General features: G+C 39.4%; 2 protein-coding genes and 1 long non-coding RNA gene across 3 annotated transcripts; all 3 read left to right on the forward strand.

The window, feature by feature from the left end:
* Positions 1-2,879: 2,879 nt before the first annotated feature.
* pfdn4 (prefoldin subunit 4) lies at positions 2,880-6,220 on the forward strand. The gene is made up of 4 exons (XM_077611698.1): positions 2,880-3,000; positions 3,685-3,792; positions 4,480-4,620; positions 5,931-6,220. Exons 1-4 carry the CDS (start codon positions 2,974-2,976, stop codon positions 6,060-6,062), a joined length of 408 nt encoding a protein of 135 aa, XP_077467824.1. The 5' UTR covers positions 2,880-2,973; the 3' UTR covers positions 6,063-6,220.
* Positions 6,221-17,900: 11,680 nt separating this feature from the next.
* LOC144073352 (putative N-acetyltransferase family 8 member 5) lies at positions 17,901-21,255 on the forward strand. The gene is made up of 2 exons (XM_077599108.1): positions 17,901-18,001; positions 19,349-21,255. The coding sequence occupies exons 1-2, from the start codon at positions 17,983-17,985 to the stop codon at positions 20,083-20,085; spliced, it is 756 nt and encodes a 251-aa protein (XP_077455234.1). The 5' UTR covers positions 17,901-17,982; the 3' UTR covers positions 20,086-21,255.
* A 2,641-nt stretch (positions 21,256-23,896) lies between these two features.
* Positions 23,897-24,773, forward strand: LOC144082213 (uncharacterized). The gene is made up of 2 exons (XR_013303193.1): positions 23,897-23,944; positions 24,096-24,773. It is a non-coding gene; the product is annotated as an uncharacterized LOC144082213 (long non-coding RNA).
* The last annotated feature ends 925 nt before the right edge of the window (positions 24,774-25,698 follow it).

Consider the following 25,698-nt stretch of genomic DNA (forward strand, 5'->3'; position numbering starts at 1 on the left):
TTGTTATATATACATATATATATATACATATATATACATACATACACATACATATACATATATATATATATATATATATATGTATATATATATATATATATATATATATATATATATATATATATATATATATATATATATATATATATATATATACCTATATCTTACCTATATCTACCATTAAAAGTGACCAATCACTACAATGGAGAGTAAACGTTGCCAACTGAAGCTTTTGAATTAATTAATAATTATGGGGGTATCTTTTTAAAAAAAGTCTTTATTCCTCCCCCAATAAAAAAAATACTGCTACAATCCTATTTTAAAGTTTAGTGTATGAACATCCTTGCCTTGTTGAATCTTTGCTCAGCTGAATGACATTCCGACTGTTCTTGTTGTTGATGCTGATTTCAAAGTAGGACTACTGTTCCATCGAATCAAAATTGACATGTGGCTTAAAATATCTAAAATCACAATATTTCCTCTCAAAGCAAATAGTTTTGCAGATTGTCAAGAGCAAGTAATGGCTCTTTTTGATCAGCGCTCATCAGAAAAGACAGAGAACCCTGTGATGAGATCATCTAGCACTGCATCCGTAGCACAATACTTCCCTGAGGGCACACAGTGGGGCATCAGCACATCAATACTGCCAACCTTTCAGCTGTCAAAGACGTCAACTCATCAACTCTTTCCTCTCTTTCATCACTCTTTGTTTTTGCAATAGAAATGTGTCATGATTATAGGGACAAAAGCTCCTGAATGTTTGTGTTTGTTCTGCTTAAAAGCAAACATCCACGTCAGTTCCACTGGGGAAAAACATTTTATTTAAATGAACTCTAAGCGTGCTGTATTGATGGTAATTTGTTGGAATGTTTGAGCACAATGAAAGCATTGTGGGATGTGCTATGCACATGAAGGTGGGAGTTGGATTCCCCGCCTTTTGGATTTTTTCCACACTTTATATAGGTTAACTTAACAGTGTATGCGAGTGGCAACAATAATAGCTTTTTTAAATAAAACTTTTGTTTTGTACTCAATCATTTTAAGAAAAAAATGTCTATTTGCAATTTCACAGGCCAATGTTAGAATTTCAGTTGCAGTGCAAATCTCGCATGTAAACCCCCAAAAGAAAATGACATAATGTCCAAATATTATAAGTTATCAATACATTAAAGTGGCTCTGTAAGGCAGTCCTTTTATTTTAATCTTTTAAAATTTACATTTTAAAATTTTATATATTTAAAAACTACAAAAACATTGCATTGACCTTAAAAATAAAAATAAAATTCTGGTGGTTTTTCAAATTCTGTGGTATATACATACAATACATATATAATTGTAATGTATAAACAACTTTGTATGAATGCTAGGTTCATTAATAGATACTTAAGGTTATCTGATTCAAACAATTGCATAAGCTAACCGAATAACACAATTAAGGTCAAAAAACAACTGCAACAACAATTGCATATCAGGTCGGAAACCAAAAACAACTGCGTAAGAATTTGCACAAGTAAGCATAATAATTTCCATAAAAGGTGAACCAAGCGACAGTATTTTGAAACAATATGCGAGTATTTTCGGAAGTTGATTCGATTATCGCCATCTGCCGGAATCCAAGTCAAAGCAATTTAAGAGTCCTTCACAGATCTTCATTGCGAACTCAGATCAACAGTCCTCGGCCCAGAACTTGGTGATCTGTCAGGTCAATAGTCCGAAAAACAATTAAATGTCCTCGGAGCCAGCTGCAGGGGGGGAGGTGTCCTTGTTATACTGAGCTTTCGTCTGCTTATAATGATTAATGCATCACATATACATAAAATGATTAATATTCCACACATACATATAATGATTAATTCACACATATAATTATATCCCAGAATAACCCCAACAATAACTAAAAAAAAGTAAAAAATAATAGATTCATCAAATTGTGATTTTTTCTTAGACTAATAAATTATCTAATTGTTCATAAAAATAATAATTGAAACTTGCCCATAGAAAGAATTATGTTCAACTTTAAGAGTTTCACTTCATATATTTATTATTATGGTATTGCCTTGATGCCAAGCACATATTTTAGAATGAATTAATGATGCTGTTACAGATGTGTTCAGTAAATATTTGAGCTTGGGTGTAGTACTGTTTGCTGGAGAAATATTGACAATGCACTCATTCTGTAACACCTGAAACATTTTTCAGCAACGTGTGAACCGTTTCTGCGAGGGATAGTTGACGAGACCGAAATCGATCGAACACGGGTTCTTTGAGGAAGTGTAATGATGGATGAAGTCTGACATGTGTTGTAGGACAGGTTTTGTTGAGCTTTGCAGGTAAAGAGGAGCATTTTGAAGTTATTGGAAGTCCAAAGTGGTTGGCAATGTATTCATGTGCCACAATGATGCTTTCATTGTCCAGGGCGGTTGCTTTCCAATTTCTTGGCTGTGTGTCAGAAATTCTGACTCAGAATACATGAGAAGCATCCTGCCATTGCTTGTCATTCTGACAGGAGTCCTATTACCATTGGCCAAGCAGAACTGTATGGTGGGCATGATGAAAAGTGTCACACTGTGGTGTGGTCAAGCCAGCCACTGTTCCATTGTTGCACTCCTTTCTAGGCTTAATGGCACAAACGCATTGAATTGCAAGTAAAAGTGATGCTGGCATGTACTGCATAAAGAATAGAGGAGGAAACAAATGATGACAGATGATAAATCAACAACCAAAAATGAGGAAGGATCAGTTTTAAAAATGAACTCCTACAACAGGACAAGAAAAATTATTCATCTTTGGAACATTTCCTCAGGTATTTTTAACTGTGGTGGAAATGATTGGTTGACATAATTAATAACGTCTTTCGTGGGATTTTGTTCGTGTTGAAGGCATTTTTTTCCGGTGGAGAAAGCTGTGGTCCTCCGCACGCTAGGGGCGCTGTTTGGTTTTATTGTGGCAAACGGGATAGACGAGGTAGACACAATGGCTGCAACCATGAAGGGTCCCGTGGTAAGTATACATTCAAAACAACGATTGTCTCGCTTTTAAATATTTAGAGTAGCGGCGGATCGGTTGTTATAAACAAGAAATTTACACGATAGATAAGACCGAGCTTCGAATATTTCTAAATCGCAGTCACACCCTCATGTCAATCACAATAGTTAATCGTCAATTTGCTGCCTCACCATTCGGATTTCGCCTTATTATTTAGACATTCAGAGCTGATTTTGCATCTATTCTTCTAGAGCTAAATTTGTTCATCGTCATTCTGGGAGATATAGACAAATCAACACTTAGTTTTGCCTTCAGTTTTTCCCTTTTCGATATTGATTGCAGTGTTTTATGATCTAATTCCATTTTCTCGTGGATGCAGATAAGCTATAATCGTGCTTTCAATAAATAGGGATGCACCACCACTACTACCAGTACTTTGTCTGCCTCTATAATATATATATATAAATGTATATTTGCAAAAATTTGGGCGCATATTGTAATACCAGTGACTTTAAAAATCATTGCATAATGCTCAGTGACTAGGCGGACATCTATTTTAAGGGTAAAGTGCGCATTAGAAGCCTACATAAAGAAAATGTAAGACTACTGACAATTTTGCAAAATTGATGCAAGCTACAGCAAAGCCAAGCTGACCGTGTTTATTGTTCAGACTGCACCAAAGCCATCTCTCTCCTGCAGGGAGTCGAAGACGTCAATGTCACTTTCGAGGACCAGCAGAAGATCAACAAGTTCGCCAGGAGCACGAATCAAATGACTGAGCTCAAAAAAGAAATTGAGTTGAAGAAGGTGAGTGCTGACGTATTGAATCGTGGGATTGTATTCAGTTTTGTCCATTTTTACGCTCATAAGGCTTAGAGTTAGTATTTTTTTCAATTGCGTATGTCTGCAATCTGGCGTTTTCCATCCATCTTAAATCTAGAAAGGACTCATCATATTTTTCTGTTCAACAATCATATTTTTAACTGTTCAACAATTATCCAGTATTAAGTTTTATTCATTCATTCATTCTCTGAACTGCTTTATCCTCATTAGGGCCGTGGGGGGTGCTGGAGGCTATCCCAGCTGACTGCCGGGCCAGGGGCGGGGGACACCCTGAATTGGTGGCTAGCCAATCGCAGGGCACAAGGAGACAAACAACCATTAACGCTCACATTCATACCTAAGGGCAATTCAGAGTGTCCAATCAGCCTACCATGCATGTGTTTTGGAATGTGGGAGGAAACCGGAGTACCCGAGAAAACCCACACAGGCCCGGAGAGAATTTGCAAACTAGACCGACCTGGATTTGAACCCAGGACCCCGGAGCTGTGAGGCCACGTGCTAACCATTCGTGCCGCCGGGCCTTAAGAGTTTTATTTAAGCATATTGCAAATGCAGACGGGAAAGAAATGAATATTTTTTTAATTGTAAAACTGAAATATATTGTTAGCTATTTTCCAATTCCCATCACTGATGCATGCTTGTGCTTTGCAGAAGTCATTGCAGAACTTGCAGGATGCTGCCGATGACATAATGATGTTTGACGACGACTCGCTGTTGGTTCCATATCAAATTGGCGACGTATTTATTAGTCACACGCAAGAAGAAACACAAGAAATGCTGGAGGCCGCTAAGGTAGGTTCAAAACTGAGCTACAGTACATGTAAGATGAAAAAAATATAATGAATCCGATTCAGTTCTCATTGTTTTATGTACACTGTTTTATCAAAAGTAATCGCTCAGCGATCCAAATAATTACAATCAGGTCTTAAAATCATATTTAACATTATTGCCTAAGAATGAGGTGACACTTATATTTTTAGGAAAGTCAAGGCAGGTTAGCAAATACTTTTGACAATGCGCATTTCTTAGGAAACCACATTTATTTAAATGAATCAGAGGCAGCTCATATTCATTTGTTAGGATTCATGCAGTTTCTCCCAATCTGCCCTCAAATTTTATTTAGTTAGAATTAACAATTGGGAGATAAAATTACATACAGTGGTACCTCGACATACGATCGTAATCCGTTCCGAGACTGAGATCGTATGTCGAGCTTTTCGTGACTCGAGCGAACGTTTCCCATTGAAATGAATTGATCCACGGCACTCATAAACGAACACAAATATAAATTAACTTGGATAAATATATACAGACACACTCAAACATACATTTAATGTAACTTTACACAAAACTGAATTCTAGTTTTGTCTTAATCTTTTGTTACCTTCGTTTTCCGGGTTAGCGGTTTGCCACGCCTCCACCCTCACGTTCGCTATCGATGGACTGTTTGCTGTTGTATTGCCTTCAAAATATTCCGAAAATGATGCACACAAATGTCCTCACAATAGGATAACGCACGACCACTTGCCAACGAGAAATGGTCTTGAAAGAACGATCGCGGGAGCTTAGAAAGAATAAGAGGAAATGCAATGGCTGAGCTTACCCACGTATTGATTGTGGGTAATGAAGTTTTATTCTGAGAAAGGGTGCCATTGCCTATGGGTGTTGTGTGCACGAGTATACTTCATTACCCAGAAAGCCCTCTTTTTGCCTGCGCATGCGCGTTGTGCGTTGTGCGTTTCCTGGTCGAAACTTGTCTGAATAAATCGTTCAGTCCTCGTAGATATAGTAGTTATACACGAAAGAGATGCGGCAAAAAAAAGACAGTGCGCGACAATGATAAACAGCCTCTCATCTCATGGCCACCTGGCTTGGTCGCATCTCGAAATTTTGATCGTTTTCTTAGGAAACCACATTTATTTAAATGAGTCAGAGGCAGCTCATATTCATTTGTTAGAATTCATGCGGTTTCTCCCAATCTGCCCTCAAATTTTATTTTGTTAGGATTAACAATTGGGAGATAAAATGACATACTGACATAGCTTGAAAATTGCATTTTAACCCCAATGTGGGTAATTCTAGTCCTGTGGTTCTGTGAGCAGGAAGAATTGGAGCTGGAGGTCAAAAAGCTAGAAGAGCGAGTGTCAGCCATCCAGCAGCTACTTTCAGAACTGAAGGTGCAGCTCTATGCCAAATTTGGCAATAACATCAACTTGGAAGCGGACGAAAGCTGAAGCGAAATTTTGGACAAACCCCCAGTCCAGGACTTTTACAGAACATTTGACACCAATAGGAGGTCTTTTTGGAGCCGACCTGCAATGTTAACACAAAGAATAACAAGGAGAATGATGGAAGAAAAAAAGCAGGAATAAATAAATGCCTTTCAAATGTATTTTTTTCAGTTTGTCTTCCTATTTTTTTACCTAACCTAACAGAAAAATATATATTGCTTAATACATTTTAAATTTTAAAATGAATTTATTTTCAAATTAGTGGAAAAAAATGTCAATGAAATCCAGTATTCTCAGGAAGTGACCATCACGAGGGGAGGCATGCATTTAAAAAATGATAGTGCTCTTTTAACCCATCAAAATTACTTGTAATCGGTGTCATTTTTTTGTCTTTGCGAACGCTTTTCTCCTGCACCCCCTCGACCCTAGTGAAGATAAGCGGTACGGAAAATAAATGAATGAATGCACCCCCTGAACTCCAACGAATTTGACAGCCTTCGTTTATATATGCCATTTAAGTGACGGTGCCTGCAAAAACAAACCACATGGCGACGCTGTTTCTCCAATGGTGAAACCAAAACAAGTACATCAAATGAAATAAAACTAGTATATGTATGTATAGCTACTTTCATAGTACATCCAAATGCCACACAAAGTGCTTCAAATAATGAGATAAAACGAACACGCATACAAATATACACAAATACATATAATATACACAAAGGAACCAAATGTGGAAGGGGAAATTGTGGAGAAATACTGATGAGTATCAAAACTCATATATATATATATATATATATATATATATATATATATATATATATATATATATATATATATATATTACAATGACACTTATTTAAAAAAAAAGATCCTTCTTTAAAAATACATTCAAAGCTTTTAAACAATATGGCTTCCATACAGTTAAATTAATGTCCCTACTTTTGGCCCACCTGTGTAAAAAAATCAAAATAATAATTTAAAGCTAATATAACAACAACAACAAAAATATTTTGAGAAAGGTGACCGCAATGTTTTAGGAGTGTTTTTTTAACTGTCAGCAGTAAAACATGATTAGCGAAACTGCCGAAACATAAGGAAAACGAATTATGACAACAAAAATACGAGCGTGGAGGTCATTTTATTCATCTTTCTATGTTCCTCAGTGTTAGCTGCATGATCTTTGTTGGGACGCTACACTGAAAGAACATTATTGTGTTTGCCCTTTGCTTTTAGGCGCGCATTCAAAATGTCAAGACGGTCAAACAAATCCACATATGGGGGCTACTGTTTGCTGATTTTATGCTGTGCCTTACATTCATGGAAAGGCACCAGCCTTGAGACTTCCTCATTCATTCATTCATTCACCTTACATTCCACATATCCTGACAAATAGTCGCAGGAATGCTGAAGCCTATTCCAGCCAACTATGGGCAGTTGGCGAAGGACACCTTGACTTGGTTGCCAGCCAATCACGGGAACAGCGAGATAACAACCATTTACACTTAAACCCATACCTATGGACAATTCAGTGTTCAATTATCTTACCATGCATGTTTTTGGAATGTGGGAGGAAACCAGAGTATCCACAACAACCTTTGCTGGAGTTTGGATGTTCTCCCACGGCTTGCGTGGGTTTTCTTCGGGTATTCCGGTTTCCTTCCACGTCCCAAAATCATGCAGAGTAGGCCGTTTGGACACTCTAAATTGCACCAAGGTATGAGCGTGCGTTTTTCTGTCTCCTTGGGCCCCGCAATTGACTGGCCACCAATTCAGGGTGTCCCCCGCCTAGTGAAAACAGTTACTTGGGATAGGTTCCAGCACCCCCTGCAACCCTTATGAGGATAATGAATGAATGAGATTCATACAGTGCGTGCAAAACCCATACATACCATAAAACTGAGGTTGTTGATAGAACCTGGAACACAACATTTACCATTTTGGTGGTGCAAAAGTCATAATACCCCTAAAATAAGATGCCATATGTAAAGAATTCGTGAGACCTCAGCAAGTTCTGAAGGCACTGTGATAGGTTTATTAATAGGTATACTTTAATGAAGGGAGAGACATCGGAGACATAATCTAGCGTTAAACTTGCAAGTGAGAATCGATCCTGGCTCGTCCTTGCCACCGGAGCATTCTGAAGAAAGGCATCCTCTTCTGTCCATTTAGTCGCACATAATCAAAACACTTAAGATTATCTTATTCAAACAATTGCATAAGCTAACCGAATAACACAATTAAGGTCAAAAAACAACTGCAACAACCATTGCATATCAGGTCGGAAACCAAAAACAACTGCGTAAGAATTTGCAGAAGTAAGCATAACAATTTCCATAAAAGGTGAAACGAGCGACACTATTTTGAAAACAATATGCGATTATTTTCGGAAGTTGATTCAATTATCGCCATCTGCCGGAATCTAAGTCAAAGCAATTTAAGAGTCCTTCACAGATCTTCATTGCGAACTCAGATCAACAGTCCTCGGCCCAGGACTGGGTGATCTGTCAGGTCAATAGTCCTCAAAACAATTAAATGACCTTGGAGCCAGCTGCAGGGTAGAAGTGTTCTTGGTAACGTTGTACTAAGCTTTTAATGTTTCACATATGTACATGTGATTAATAATTCACACACATAATGATTAATATTCCACACATATATAATGATTAATGCGCACATATATAATAATATCCTAGAATAACCCCAACACACTGGATGAACAGATTCCTCAAAGAATCTCAGTTTGGCTATTTTTTGCAAATGTGCTGTATATTTGGCCACAAATGTTCATTGCCACCAGGAATGGCCCCTCGCGCGCAAACAATGGGTGGGTTTCTGTGCATAAATCTACCAAATCAAAGAAGGCTAAGTGCTTCGAGGTGCATCGCGCCAATATACCTTCATTCACCGGGTATCTGATTTTGGTCGTGTTAGTCAGTAAAAGAAGCGTTTTGGACCAAAACCATATTTTCAATCACATTTGAGCAGACCATTTTCAGTCCGCCAATTTTTATTCATCTCACATGAGCTGAAAAGCAATTGTTTTTTAGATTGGAGGCCAGAAAGGAACAAGATTGGGGATCGCTTGTTGTCTAAAATCCGAGGTAGTAGTATGCTCTTGTTGTATTACACCTGCTTCGACTTGATGATAAACCTCATGGAGGTTCTGAGTGATAACACAGAGACCGATGATCTGAGGTATGATGCATGAGGAGATTAAGTCATGCGAGCTGTGTAGTGATTTGAAATTTGAAACGCATCAAGCCTGCTGTGTGCGATCATTTAAGAGAAATGCAAATGACACACACACAGTTGGAAGAAGATATATTATGTTTGAAACTTTTATTAGTTTGTCTATAATGAGGTCAGTCCCTCTGCTTTCATGAACATCAACAGTGGTCTGCTGAGATGTTGTTCATTTTATTTCCATCTGTCACGTTGATCAGCCAAGACTAAAAACAAACATAACACTGCGGCACGAAGTATCGCAACCAGAGAGACAAGTCAGTGTGTGTATTTGCAATAAAGAATGGCGAGTACACTGGGAACGTGCCGCGGTCCCCGAGCTAAAAGCTTGTGGTTTATTTAAAGATTTCTTTATCTTCATTTATGAAGGACTTGAAGGAAAATCAAGGAAAGCCAGAGTTTTTAATTCCCACTCTAACAATCATATACCCCTTGTGCAACATAAAGTCTTGCTTGCATTTCCATTTGCGTCACAGGACAACTGAGCAAGAACTGCAATTATTTAGAAATTTTTTATGTCTACGTTTCATTGTGTAAACTTTGCTTAGAATACAAAAGCTCTGAGGAGAGAGTTGAGAGTGAGCAAATACTGGGGTGGGGGTTGTCTGACTGAGGAAAACACCTGCATAAATTACCCTTGTTTGCCATAAATGTGCTGTCCAAAATCTATGAAATAGACAAATTGCATTTACAAATGAAAAAAATTAGTTTGCTTCGATACTGTTACGTTTGGGTTATTTTGGAAAGGTGTATGAATTTGAAGGTCCCGAATGAGCAGGTGATTTTTTTCGTGTGCGGTCGATTGGTCGCCGGTCTTTTGGGCGCCGTCTTTTGGTCGCCGGTCTTTTGGTCGCCCCGACCGCCACAACGGGCGACCAAAAGACTGGCGACCAAAAGACCGGCGACCAAAAGACCGACAACCAAAAGACCGACAACCAAAAGACCGACGACAAAACAAGGTAAAACAACACGGTCTACGCATCAATAAAAGCCAACAATGGCCATGAGCAGTTTCACTGAGCCGACGTGTGAGTGTAAGAGTTTGTATGTATACATGCGTTGTCCCTTTAAGAAGCTACGTCAGTCAGGGTCTTAACAAGTTCTCCAACAAAAAACAATAAAAGTCCGGGAAATTTGGAGCTTTTCTTTAGCCTAATAATTAATAGGGCATTAGGTATGACTAAATAATAATTCGCAGTTTGTATTTAGGGAATTTGAGCAACGATTTAAATGGTAATTATCACTTACCTTCCGGGTGACCAAAAGACCGGCGACCAAAAGATCGGCGACCAAAAGACCGGCGACCAATCGACCATGTACCGATTTTTTCCATCAGAAAAATAACTTCATTTGTCATAGAGCCAATTAGTGGCACCAGTAAATGACTGAAATGTGTTGTTTGGCTAATTACATTTTTTCCCCATTTTGATTTTTTGTTTAGTGCGTTGGCCTTACAGTTCTGGAGTCCTGGGTTCAATCCCAGGTCGGTCCGCCCGTGTGGAGTTTGCATGTTCTCCCTGGGCTTGTGTGGGTTTTCTCTGTGTACTCTGGTTTCCTCACACATTTGAACACTCTAAATTGCCCCTAGCTATGCGTGAATGTTTTTTTTTGTATCCTCATGCCCTGCGATTGGCTGTCCAAAAATTCAGGGTGTCCCCCGCCTATGGCCCGAACTCAGCTGGGATAGGCTTCAGCACCCCCCGCAACCCTTGTGAGGATAAGCGGTTCAGAAAATGAAAAAGTTAACTCTCCAAACTTTGGGAAATGTCATTGATGCGAATCAGTCGGGCCACATTGGCCAAGCTGACGACCTCTGGGTGGCTCTAGCGAGCCAATTTAATGTATGCATGTTGTTACGCAGTGTTCCTCCGATGGCATTTACTTCCGAAGGATGAATACTCTGCATTCAACCCAGCAGGGTTATGTTCTAGAAAACATTTAAAAGAGCAGATCAGTCATATTAGCGCGCACCGACTCAGCTCTGCTGTCAGCCAATTAGCCTCAATTGATGTTGCAGCAACACGTACCGTCGTCGTTCTCACGAGGGCACACTTTTACAACGTACTTGTTCGCTACAACGGAGGGATAACAAGGAGAAATTATGACTTGTTTGTTTGTTTAAATCAAAATTTCCGCTCCGCATTGTAGCAAAAAGCATCTCCACTGTGGCTTTAACATATGTTTACAATTTGCGAGGCAGCGAATCAGTATGGCTCTGTTTTTCTGCTATGCAAATTATGTTTAGTAGAGAGAACAACTGAAAGTGCACCAGTACATCGTGCATGGATTGTACTATGTATTACGCCAACAGGGCTCTAGTTGTTGAGTGAGAGGCCAGCAATAATTTAGTGTTTCAGTGTTACTATATTGCACAATTTAGCAACTACACTGCACTCAGTACTCATTGCATGAACACGTTTTTTTGGGGATCGAAAGTTGACTTCAGCTAAGCTTTTAGCAACATCATCCCACCACCACTTGTTGAGAAATGATCCTTTAATGCTATTCTGTGCTTTGGATTTTTAACTCAGTCACCATAGCTGAGCCATGTTGGTCAGAATGACGTCAGACGCCCTGATTACTGGCCCCCACTAGGCTCTTTCCTAAGCTTCCTGCTTTTCACACTATTTCACACTACTTCTGTGTCAGATTCAGGGGAAATAGGATTTAAAAAAATGTAAATGCCATTACAGTAGTGGCACTCATAAGTGAATGTGAGAAATCAAAATTGTTGTGTAATAAACACAACCTGGAACAGAAAATTGACCCCCAAGATGTAACCGTGTGCGGTCGTTTGGTCGCCGGTCTTTTGGTCGCCGGTCTTTTGGTCGCCAGTTGTTTGGGTCCGGGTGACCAAAAGACCGGCGACCAAAAGACCGGTGACAAAACAAGGTATAACAACACGGTCTATGCATCAGTAAAAGCCAACAATGGCCATGAGCAGTTTCACTGAGCCGACGTGTGAGTGTATAAGAAAGAGTTTGTATGGACATGCGTTGTCCCTTTAAGAAGCTACGTCAGTCAGGGTCTTAACAAGTTCTCCAACAAAAAACAATAAAAGTCAGGGAAATTTGGAGCTTTTCTTTAGCCTAATAATTAATAGGGCATTAAGTATGACTAAATAATAACTCAGTTTGTATTTAGGAAATTTGAGCAACGATTTAAATGTTAATTATCAATAACCTTCCGGGTGACCAAAAGACCGACGACCAAACGAGTACCGATGTAACAACCTGAACACACCTCACTTTATTAGCGGAACTGCAATAGCGAAAATACCAAGTTCCTTAGAATAAAGAGCATGCACACAATCTTCATCCTGTCAGCCAGAATGCTAAGCAGTCTTGTTGTGGAATTGTTGACCGTGTTGCTCTGTCAGTTTTATCTGCATCTACCCCACGATTGCATCATGAACTGTCAGGGGTTCTTCCCTTTCCATGTTCAAGCTCAGCCGGGCTCCACTGCTGTCAGATATGCTGCTATATATTGCCAAAACAATAATAAAATGAATATTGTCGTCATTTTCGTTATCTATAACTACTACCGCCACGTATTAAGCATTGACCAACCTAAGACTCTATAAATCTGTATGACTGGCTACAAAAATCCTTATATGGACTTCAGTATTCTTATGTGAAACAGCAACAACAAGAAAGAACATTTAAATACACATTTTATTATTGTGTGACACACAAAATACACTTTTAAATCAATAGTGTAATCATGAAATAATAGAATATGCATAATCATGTTTGAAAAGAACTACGTATTATACATGATTGCATTGTACTCTGAAACTGCCTTCCTTGCCAAGTTCAAGTGCTCTTCATCTGGCTTAAAAAAGCAACATCCCACCATGTTCATTTTGCATTGCAGCAAGGAAGAGCTAATGATTTCCTAAACTCAGTTTGAACTTTCCGGACTTGGCTGAAGACACGCTCACTTTTTGGGGGGGCTCCATGCTTCTACAAAAACTTGTGAATCCGTATCACTATAGCACTACGGCCGTAGTGTTTATTTTTTCCTCACAAATCCCTATGATTTATGGAAAATCTTTCTGGAATGACAGGTATGGAGCTGATAACTCTCACAGTTATATCTTACCACCAGACGGCGTCGAGATGTCTTACGTAGTTTACTAGGCAGACTTCCCCCATCTTTATTTGTTCCGTTTTGGGTCACAGTTGGCCTGGATCATATACTAGGTAACTTTATGCAATCATTACAACCATTCCGTGTGCGGTCGATTGGTCGCCGGTCTTTTGGTCGCCCCGACCGCGACAACGGGCGGCCAAAAGACCGGCGATCAAAAGACCGACGACCAAAAGACCGACGACCAAAAGACCGGCGACAAAACAAGGTAAAACAACGGTCTACGCATCAATAAAAGCCAACAATGTCCATGAGCAGTTTCACTGAGCCGACGTGTGAGTGTATAAGAGTTTGTATGTATACATGCGTTGTCCCTTTAAGAAGCTACGTCTGTCAGGGTCTTAATAAGTTCTCCAACAAAAAACAATAAAAGTCCGGGAAATTTGGAGCTTTTCTTTAGCCTAATAATTACTAGGGCATTAAGTATGACTAAATAGTAATTCACAGTTTGTATTTAGGGAATTTGAGCAACGATTTAAATAGTAATTATCACGTACCTTCTGGGCGACCAAAAGACCGGCGACCAATCGACCGTGTACCTTCCATTCATAGGTAGGGGTAATTTAGAGTTTTCAATCAACTTACCCTTCAAGTTTTTGGGATGTTTGAGTACCCAGAGTACTCGGAGAAAACCCACGCAAGCTCGGGTAGAACATGCAAACTCCACACAGGCAGGACTGACCTGGAATCGAACCGACGGCCCCAGAACTGTGAGGCCAACGCGCTAACCACTCATCCGCCGATCCGCCTGTGAGGGAAATTGTTTTTTGTTTCATATCGGCCAGCAGTAACGAAATTTGATAAACAGGTATAAACAATATTTATTCACACAAGCACTCAAGCAACCCCTCAGCTTAATCTGCATTCCTCTCCCCTCATCAAAGGTGACCCAGAGTCAGGCTTTTATGGAAAGCTGAGTGCATTATAGTTGTTACATTAGATATAATGAGTTGATGCATAGAAAACTTGGCACTTAATTTTTGCATCAATAAAGTTGGGGACTTTGCCAGAGTTTGGCAGATTATGCATCGAATTAAAATGCTCTCAGTCAAATGACGGTGGATGTTTAAGAGGAATATTGAATACCGTCAGGTAATGGAAGTTCTAAATAAATAACAATAATAATTTCGCCTGCAGCCTTGCTGCCACTGAAATGTGTTTAAGATTGTTCAGGGAAATTGTACTTTGTTATAAACAAAATATTGAACTAGGAGGATTTTTTTTGTATCATTGACGCACATAGATGTCCAATCTATTTAGAGCGGGGGGCTTGGTCGCTACCATTCGCAGGCAGCTTCTCCCAATCAAAATGGATTGAAAGTTTAATTGTGCCAATGTGTTCAGCTCCCAAAAATATTGTTCATCACTTTGAACATTTAATATAGTGTATATTCTTTATGATTCTCTTTATATCGCGGAAACTCATTGTATCCTGTTTTTATTTATCATTTTATTCTTACAACAAACCCCAATATATTTGAAATTCGGGGATGCCGTTGACCTTTGAGGTCACTTTTATTACATCGTATTCCAAAAATCACCTTAAAAAACTACCAATCCCTGCCCCAATTAGCTTTGACGAGCACTCACAGATAAAAAGGTTTCCTTTAGAGCCCCAACATTTCATTGAACATGGAGAAATAATGAAAGGCATTTGGACTAAATGGATGTTTATGCAGTATTTTTTGCACGGCATACGTATATCCACTTTAGAGGCAAGTCGGGTCCAATTCCAAAGTTTTGGGAAAGTGGGCTGGAGTTTGTTTAAATGATGCCTGCATATGAGGGGGAATTTAATGGTTTGCACTCTTAATGCATCTACAATGTGTCAAGCATACCAAGCAGTGTGAATGCATACAGTGGCTTGTTTCCACAGCAACATACTGACCCGAACTTTGCTCAACACAATGGCAAATTACCCAAGTGCTTTTGACCTATTTTAAGTAAAAGAATTGAAGTACATATATAAGCCTGATTAATGCTTTCTAAGCACTGTAATCATAGCAGGAATGTTATAAGCAGAGTCAAATCAAGCCACAAGGTGTTGACTTAAACAACATGTGTCAAAGTGGCGGCCCGGGGGCCAAATCTGGCCCGCTGCATCATTTTGTGTGGCCCAGTAAAGTAAATCATGAGTGCTGACTTTCTGTTTTAGGATCAAATTAAAATGAAAAGTATAGATGTATATTAAATTTCCTGATTTCCCCCTTTTAAATCAATAATTGTAATTTTTTAATCATTTTTTTGTGTTTTTAGTTCAAAAATCATTTTGTAAAATCTAAAAATATAGAAACAAAGCTAAAATAAACATTGTTTTAGATATATAAAAAAACTGAATATTCGGGGCTTTTAATCCAGTTCTTTTAATCCATTTATAAAAAAATAATCTAAATATTATATCTAAAATGGTCCGGCCCACATGAAATCGAGTTGACATTAACGCGGCCCGCGAACCAACCCGAGTCTGACACTCTTGAACAATTCCAAATAATGCTGAAATTCTAGACACCCGTGACTTAAACTGTGAATTTTTTACACCTCTGACAATAGAGAAAAAATGCTTAACCTAAAAAAACAAAATTCAATTGGCTATCAACCGATTCAGGACGAAGCCCACCTTCTGCACACAAAAATGGGAAAAAGGAAGAAGTTTATGAATGGCCCGCTCATTGTTTTAGTTGTTCATAAACAGAAGATCATGCACGTGTCTGTTAAGTGTTCAGTTGTATTTTTCAACCAAAACAGCAAATCTGGACCTCAGAATTATTGTGTCCAGTGAGGTCACATGACTTTGCTATGTGGTAATACTCAGTGGCGATCTGTGCATTTCCTAGTGACGCCTTCAGCAAAAACTATTTTATGGCTATAAAACCTCTACTGCAGCTACAGCTGCGAGACATAAAAAATAATCAATAATAACCTCATACAATTGAAATATTATTTAGGAATATAGCCATATTTTAAAATCAAAAATCCTTTTTAACTGTACACAATATCCATCCTCCTTTCTGTCTTCCTTCTTTTCTATCGCCATCGAAGCTAATGCTGAAAGTCGAGCCTGTCCTGTCGTATTTTTGGCATACGTTTTTATTCGATTTAGTGCTGAAAATGTTCGTTCCCGTTTGTGACATTCTTGCTTGCTTTGGAATTGTCCAACCTTTCTCAATGATGTCCAGCTTTTTTTTCTTGAAAAGTCCGTCTTGAAAATGACTTTGACAGTAAATCTGCAAACAAATGCATCTCTTCTCCTCCTTCAGCCATTACGGGTTGACAAAACCACTATTAAATCAACACAATATATTTGCTTGTGCAGCTCGCTCCAGATACAGTTTGGTAGCTCTGGCTCGTCCACTCTATCACTAGCCAATCATAGTTGGCGAAAGCGATGACGTATCCCTACGCCTGCGAGAAGGCATTGGTGTCACCAAATTGAATTCTGATTGGTTAAAGCAACAGTCTTATCAACGCTTGTTTAATGCAGCAGAGCCTGCAGAACTGATTGTGAAGGCCTTGAGGCAGATTTCTGACCTTGGCAACAAATAATGCCTGAAATGTGATTAGTTAAATGCTTCAATATGAAAACACACATCTGGAAGCAGTGCAAGCAGGGGGGAAAGCAATGAAAAGAAGCTAACAGACAATTTGGAGTATTCATGGACAAAATATAATTAACATCAGTCTGTGATTCAGATATTTCTTAGGCCAGCAGAGAAGGCCCTGACGGCACACCACTGGTAATACTGTTTCAAACGGACTCAATCGCCTTTCAAACTTATATGAATTAAGATAATGTAGTTGTCTTTGCTCTGAAAAACCGTAAACATCTGGAAAAGTTGGTGAATATGAATGCCGATGAGACCTTATTGGATGGATAGGAGCTCTGAGACGTGATTGCGTGAACCTAAATCATTAAAAGATGGCTCAAGAGACTTTGAGACAGGCTTGACCCCCCCCCCCCTGGCACTTCCGCATTCATGAAGGACTCTGCTGCTTTAAGCGGGTCCAAAGGCCGTTTTACTGCAGAGCAAATTAGAACACATGAGGGAGAAGCACTACTGGGCAAAACACGGACACTGCCACTATGTGTCCGTTACCTTATAAACCTTACTTTCACTAAGGTGTGTTAAAGAAATCACGGGGGAGGACGCGACCGCAACAAACGTTAATTCATGGGGTGACGCACAGACAAACCCAATTCAAATTAGGCTTTGCTTTAATAAGGTTTGGTGTTCATCCTCCTCGTCTGCAGAGTTTGTCAGCTGAGATAGTAATTACGTTTGGAAAGACTTCCGTTCTTCTAAACAACACTGATTTATTTGATTTGAAGCGTGTCCACTCAGGCGACGGCTTCATTTGATGATCGCAATGTGTGTTTTGTGTTTGGAGGGAGGTGTAAGAGGGATTTGTTCCAAATAACTTACATCCCCTCTGTGATTCGCTGATTAGCGATAGCTTAAGTCTGTGGGCCAAGCACAGCGTCAAAAAGTTCATAGTCCACGGAAATTGTAGAAGAAAAGCCGTCATCATGGCCCAAAAAAACAACAGTAAGTTTTGAATAATCTTTTTTTATTTTCTTTATTTGCTTAGACACGGCATGACACAATTTTGTTAGGCATTAGTCGTCTTGTTATTCTTTATTCTATTCTTTTTTCTCAAGTGTTCGAGTATTTCCTCTTCCAAACTATCTAGAATAGAAATGGCTTTGATAGAACAACAGTTATTTTGGCAGCTTACCTATCAATTGCTCCCCTTATTAATGATTGTAATTCCCCTATTAAGTGATTAAAAAAACGTACATTGGCAGATATTTACTCACATAAAATTTTCTCCAAAGTGGACAGGGTGCCCAATCAGTATGCACTAAATTCAAGATTCTGTAGATGTCGCTGTATGACGCTGACAGCTTGGGTCATTTTGTGTGGCCCGGGAAAGTAAATCATGAGTGCTGACTTTCTGTTTTAGGATCAAATTAAAATGAAAAGTATAGATGTATATTAAATGTCCTGATTTTCCCCCTTTTAAATCAATAATTGTAATTTTTTAATCAATTGCTTGCTGACGCGCTATATTTATATCGTGAAAAATCAAGCCACAAGGTGTTAACTTAAACCACATGTGTCAAAGTGGCGGCCCGGGGGCCAAATCTGGCCCACTGCATCATTTTGTGTGGGCCGGGAAAGTAAATCATGAGTGCCGACTTTCTGTTTTAGGATCAAATTAAAATGAAAAGTATAGATGTATATTAAATGTCCTGATTTTCCCCCTTTTAAATCAATAATTGTAATTTTTTAATCAATTGCTTGCTAACACGCTATATTTATATTGTGAAAAATCAAGCCACAAGGCGTTAACTTAAACCACATGTGTCAAAGTGGCAGCCCGGGGGCCAAATCTGCCCCGCCGCATCATTTTGTGTGGCCCGGGAAAGTAAATCATGAGTGCCGACTTTCTGTTTTAGGATCAAATTAAAATGAAAAGTATAGATGTATATTACATTTCCTGATTTTCCCCCTTTTAAATCAATAATTGTAATTTTTTAATCAAATTTTTGGGCACATTGATTGCTGACGTGCTATATTTATATCGTGAAAAGGCGGACGTGTGAAAGGGGAATGCCCGTATGCATATCATGCTTAAAGCATGACTATATATGCAGTCGACAATGACGAGGCTGAAATGGATAAAATGACATAAATTTGACAAAAAAACGTATTTCAAAAAAATCCCCTCCAAAAATTGTTATACGGTGAACACAATTTGAAATGAACAAAACAACGTATAAAATATGGTAAAGGCATATAAGTTGAGAGGTATGCATGTCCGACAACTCATGAGGAAGGTTTTTCGATCTTAAAAGCTGACCCACTAAGTTTTGCCTCCTACTTTTCCAGTCCAGCTCGCCATCAGGGAATACCGGCCCTCCGATCAAGCTATGGTCACACAGCTCTTTTTTGACAGCATCCGCGAGAACATATACCCGGCCTTCTTCAGGTCAATGAGCCACTCGGACCACGTGGGGGTGGCGCTGAGCATCTCCATGGCTGGCTACGTGTTGGGAGGCAGTTCGTACTTTCAGGGGCTACTTTTCGGCGCAGCCTGGGCAGGGCTTATCTACTTTTGCTGCCACGAGATCTATGAGGGCTACATGCTGAGGAGGCTCACCACAGACATGGCTGACATCCAAGCTAACTACCTCGCCAACCCGAATCATGGCTTCTGGGTGGCGGAGGCAGGAGACAGCGAGACGTCCAGGGTGGTCGGCATGGTGACGGTGAGGGCGCAAATGAGGGTGGAAGACGAGCACCACGGCAACTTGAACGGCGGTTTGGGGACAGGATCGTCGCCCGACGGAAGCGGAGATAGCGGCGAGATGTCCCACTTGGCGGTGGCTTTCCCGTGGCGTCGTAGGAAGCTGGGCTACCAACTGACCCAAAGAGCATTGGACTTCTGCAAAGAGCGGGGCTTCGATCGGCTTATACTGGATGTCAGCTCACCACAGACGGGGGCCATGTCCCTCCTACGAAAGAATGGCTTTATTCAGACGTCATCCCACAGTAACACCCATGGCAATCGCTGGATCTCCAAACTGGCCAGAATCAGTGTGTTGCGCATGGAGAAATTCCTTTAAAAGACATTTTCAAATTGGGATGGTGCAGCACATTATTTCACTTCAATGCTTTAAAAAAATGGTCTGTAATCGCTCAAGCAGGGTCTGCGACTCAAAGAAATGCCACGGCAAAATCAATTACCGGCCCACCTTATGAAATAAATTCCTACTCTCAAGTAGATGCCTCTTTTTGTACAGTCGAGAAATGAATGAATGAGGAAAATCACTGGCATCTCTTTTTGTGACCATCTGAAGTTAGATCCTGTGTAGGTTTGTACGGTACTCGGTCGTTTGGTCGGCGGTCTTTTGGTCGCCGGTCTTTTGGTCGCCCGGAAGGTTATTGATAATTACCATTTAAATCGTTGCTCAAATTCCCTGAATACAAACTGCAAATTATTATTTAGTCATACTTAACGGCCTATTATTTATTAGGCTAAAGAAAAGCTCCAAATTTCCCGTACTTTTATTGTGTTTTGTTGGAGAACTTGTTAAGACCCTGACTGACGTACCTTCTTAAAAGGGACAATGCATGTACATACAAACTCTTTCTTATACACTCACACGTCCGCTCAGTGAAACTGCTCAGGGCCATTGTCGGCTTTTATTGATGCGTAGACCGTGTTGTTTTATCTTGTTTTGTCGCCGGTCTTTTGGTCGCCCGTTGTTTGGGTCCGGGCGACCAAAAGACCGCGGCCAAAAGACCGGCGACCAAAAGACGGCGACCAAAAGACCGGCGACCAAAAGACCGGCGACCAAACGACCGCACATGGGTTTGTACGGAGGCGACTATCAGCCTCTTTTTTTAAAGAGGGCGCTTTGCACTGGTGTTAGTGTAATAATAGCCCTCTCCATTGCTGCCACTCACCCGTCAACTTCTCATCGCCTTAAAATGAACGGGCGCACTGGTTGTACTTGACTTGATGGAAAAGGAAATTGATTTGAAGGAGTCGAATCACGCAAGGCATGAGGGAACTGCCAACATATTCCAGAGTCAGACGATGTTAAGTTGTCTATGGTGGTCGTTGACCTGTGTTGTCAGATGACTCTCTTCCCCATAGCCGAATGATTTGGAAAAAATAATAATCATAAAGAATAATGTTCCATGAATTGATTTCTACAATAACTCAAATGGTTTGATGACCCCCGTTTGTATATTAATGAATGATGAGGTGAAATAAAACGGAAAACTTACATCTTTTTGCACTCAATGAACAAAAAAATCGTTAAAATTATGTCATTGATCTTTTGACAGAACTAAGACTCGATCTAGAAAGGCAATCATCATGGCCATTCCTCAAATAGAAAAATATCTTCAAGGACAAGCAGCATCTAAGTTGTGTCCAATACATTCACAGCAGTCATGTTGTGCAATTCTCCAGTTGACGGTCGAGTGATAAGGGGAAAAAGTAGTCCTATCTAGTCAAATGTCCCCCTGGACCACAAGGAAGCAACTTGATACAGACAGAAAAGAAAGAATGAATTTATTCCATATGGAATAAACACGAGTGGTCGTGCTAAAAAAAAACTAAGGTGAAAATGTTTTCCCCAACACTTCAATTCATTGTTGTATCACAACACAAAACAATGGTTACATTCCACGACACTGAAAAAAAATGGCACAGACTATGTATGGATTGATTTAATATACAAATTGTGCTTATTCATTATTTTTTTAATGAATTAATATATTGTAGTATACTGTGTGGTTGATGAAGCTATTTTTTTTAAATATTCATTTGATTTCTAATCTTAACAACTGTTTCAGATGTGTGTATGCACTGCAGTGGAACCCACAACCTTAGACAGCAACATTGTTGACCTTTCCATGGACGCACTGGGTCTGACTGCAGATACTCTGCAGTGAAACAAGTTTTAGAAAATATTTTTTACCCAACTTTACTAGATTTACAGTAAATTGGATGGTTACACATGCCAGTTACATGTTTTAAAAGCAAAGCAACACAAACTTCAACGCAAAAAAAAATAGTGTAACTGCAGTTGGGTTCTATGAAAAAAAATGTTATTTCAACAAATCATGCCACAAGTCAGGCAAAACTTTTTTTTTTCTTAACCTGTCCTGTTCAGCTTCTTAGACATGAAAATGTGTAAATCTGAATGTCTTTACAGGGACGACCCATTTTAATGTGCCACATGGGAGTTTCCTAGAGTCCCGTCGTTATATTGCTTTAATTATTGAGAGAATGCAGCAGGACAGAAACAGGTTTTATGTGGGGGCTCAGAGAAAGAAGGAACAGGGGGAATAGTGATACAATGAAGACGGTGGCAAACTTTACCGCTTTTACTACACGTCAATACAATTTGCAAAAGGCCAGCACTTGTAATTTTTTTTCTTCGAATCTTTTCACAGCTCCAAAATTGATGGAATTTATTTACAAAAGTTGTTCATATTCATGTTAGCATCTAGCCTTTAGATTCATAAAGGCATTGCATGTTGGATCATTATTTTCTACAAAGTGGGGCTTGACTTAATATATATCAATGCAACACTTGGCACTGTAATGAGTGTTTTTATCAACATTAAATACCTAGTTGTGGGCAAAAAAAATAGTGATTTGATAGATTGTTTTTTTAAATACAATAAATAGAAAAAAAACATGGGGAAATAGAAAAACAACATCAAGCATCAATTTATTCTGGTAGGGTCTCACAAGTCAATCTAGTGATTTGATAGATTGTTTTTTTAAATACAATAAATAGAAAAAAAACATGGAGAAAATGAAAAACAACATTAAGCATCAATTTATTCTGGTAGGGTCTCAAGGGTCAATTTAGGTGTAGACATGCATGTCTTCTGTGTAACATCTGGAAGACCAAAATCCACAAATTTGTTCAAGTCTTTGCACAACAATGCTAGTCTCTCTACAATTCATAGAACATTGAATAGTGTCATTCTATTGTTCTACGGGCCAGTCAAATGTGAGAAAAGAGTAGTTCAATCATTTGGGGTGGGGGAGAACTTCATGTTAAGCCGCTTTCCAGGGAGAAGTTGAATCCATCTACCTCGGAGGAATTAATGCCAGCGCTCTTTTAAGACCGCATAACTCTTTGCTTAAAATACCAATGAAAAATGCAATAGTGTCAGGACATTGGGAGGTTTAAAATTCCTTGGAGCTAAGAGAACACTGTGTGTATGTGTGTGTGTGCGTGTGCGTGCGTACTTGTGTGAGTACGGCATACAAAGAGGATAAAGGACTGGGTATAAGACTTTGACATTGAGGTCAGTCTATGCTATGAAATACTGATATTCAGATTTAATGACAAACAAAAGGGTTACAGGTGAGTTTCCATTCGACTCATTTGTGTGGGTGAATCTGAATTTTATTGTGTAATTGAAATTCACATATTTGGGAGCAGGAGAAACTTTGTTCTGTACTCCTATAACTCACTTAATGAGGAAAGTTAGGGTTACATTCTGTGAAAACCAAAAAGCATTACAACCTTCATTACATCTAATTTCCATTTATGGAAAGACATGGTTAAATAAAACTAATGATAACAGGGGAGGTTGTTGGCAGAGATGAGTTCAGATGACTTGATCTGAAACAAAAACTAAAAAAAAACCACTTAATACCTACAGAAAAACACAAAATCAAAACCAAGACAAACACATCTAGCAACTAATATGAACAAAAAATGCACAAGATGACACACCGGCAATGGCAACAAGTAAGGCAATATTTCGACACCCTTCCCTTGGCTAGCCTGATTTTAAATGCCGTCCTGACGAGATGGGACGCAGGTGTTATACGGGGTGCTCCGCCCACTGCCACACACCTGGGGCGTGTCATGGAAAATTACAAGCAGCCAGCAGCAGAACATGACACAGATGGCGCCGTCACGTGGAAGCCCGTGGCAGTAGGTCTGTCCACTCTTATGTTTTTCGTGTTTTACAGCCCTTCTATCTTTTTTTAAAATTACATTTTAATATGTCTTAATACATTCCTTTTTACTTTACTTTGTACTTTATACTTTTTACTTTAATGTTTTTACAACTTTCTTTGTTCTGTTAGCCTGGCTTCTTTCGGCTACTTCTTTTTTGGAACCATTCAGCCATGCCTATGCTGTCACACACATGGGACTAGCTGTTACAATACGCAGCAGAAGGAGCAACACCTCGGTGCCGCCGGAGATTCGGAGCTGGACAAATGTGCCGGGAGAAGAGGCAACGCTTCTGACCAACCATTCCATCATGGGATAAGATGAAGGAACTGTCGGTGCTTACCAGGAACGGAGTCAAGGGGCTCTACTCTGCTACTGTTGTCTTCAGCTCCAGACTCCTGAGGAACTGTTCGGATAAGCTTGGAAGAGTGACTCTGCATATTCTCTACCTCGGTCACAGTCTGCAGAGGTTCCCCATCTTGTGGAAGACTTCCTGTGTGTGGTTCCAGTTTTATCCAACTTTACAACGTCTTTTTCTTGAGTCTGTATCCGTTTTTGCTACCGCAACCAAAATGGCGCTGGTCAAGTGGCAGCCGGTGGCGGTAGCTCCGTCCACTCTTGCTCGTTTTGTGTTTTTGCTGCTTTTCTGTCTTAATGATTTGATTTGGTGATTCTCAATGATCCTATTTACTTTGATTTGCTTTGTACTTGGTGCTTTTGCTTTGTTGTTCTGTCTAACCACCCTCTTGCTACTGCCACAATGAAACTTCCCGTATTCGGGATGAATAAAGTTATCCAATCCAATCCAATAGTACCACCATGCAGTTTATCTTGTTTTTTTTGCAGGTTTTTAATCATTCAAACACCACATGGCATAATGTGTTTTTTTTCACTTTTCATATCCTAAAATTTCTTATTAGACAAATTCACTGAAGAGTGAAAGTTAATGATGGCTCCCAAAACGAAACAAGAAACCAGAGGAGCTAGACACAGCCACAGCCTGTCCAATATTCTATCAGAGAGGCAATGCGTCAGATTATATTCTGTTTAAACAAATCATGGTTGCAGACAGTGATGTGCTCATTTAATCTGAAAATCAAATACATTTTCCATATGCCTACTTTCTGATTGACATTTAGGTCTTCCGGCCACAATTTAGCTCACCTGGGTCAATGTGTAAATGTCTCTTTTTCAGAATAAAAAGTATTATATAGTATATAATACAGTTATACTTTTTCAAATCACTTTATCGCTCTTTATTTTGAACCACTAATCATCAGGGGATGAGTTTATCATTGAATAATTCAAATGTTTTCCCATTTTTTCACAATCTTTATTCCTGGTGTGGGTATTTTTTTAAATTACTATGCAGCTTTTTTAGATGGCATATTTTGGTACAGGTACATACAATTGTTCAAAAAAACGTTCTCTCTCTCTTTTGACTGGTGGAGGCCAACATCGAATAACCTCTGCCAAACTCTCCAGGTTCAAAATGGGTTGGGCGTTGAACACCGCCAATGGCACTTAAAGATGACCATTCACAGCCAGTCCCTAAAGTTTAAAAGAAATTGATGTCTATCCTTGTCAACGGCAGGCAATGAGTCAAGAACCCATGGGTGTAGCCAAAAATGCTGTCAATATTGAAATGTAAAACCAATAATGGTTGCAGTGTTAACCAACTACGGTACTCGGACGTTTCGTCGAAAGACGTTTAGTCCCCGGGCGTTTGGTTCC

The sequence above is a fragment of the Stigmatopora argus genome, chromosome 1 (assembly GCF_051989625.1).
Source record: "Stigmatopora argus isolate UIUO_Sarg chromosome 1, RoL_Sarg_1.0, whole genome shotgun sequence".
In the NCBI taxonomy this organism is placed as follows: Eukaryota; Metazoa; Chordata; class Actinopteri; order Syngnathiformes; family Syngnathidae; genus Stigmatopora; species Stigmatopora argus.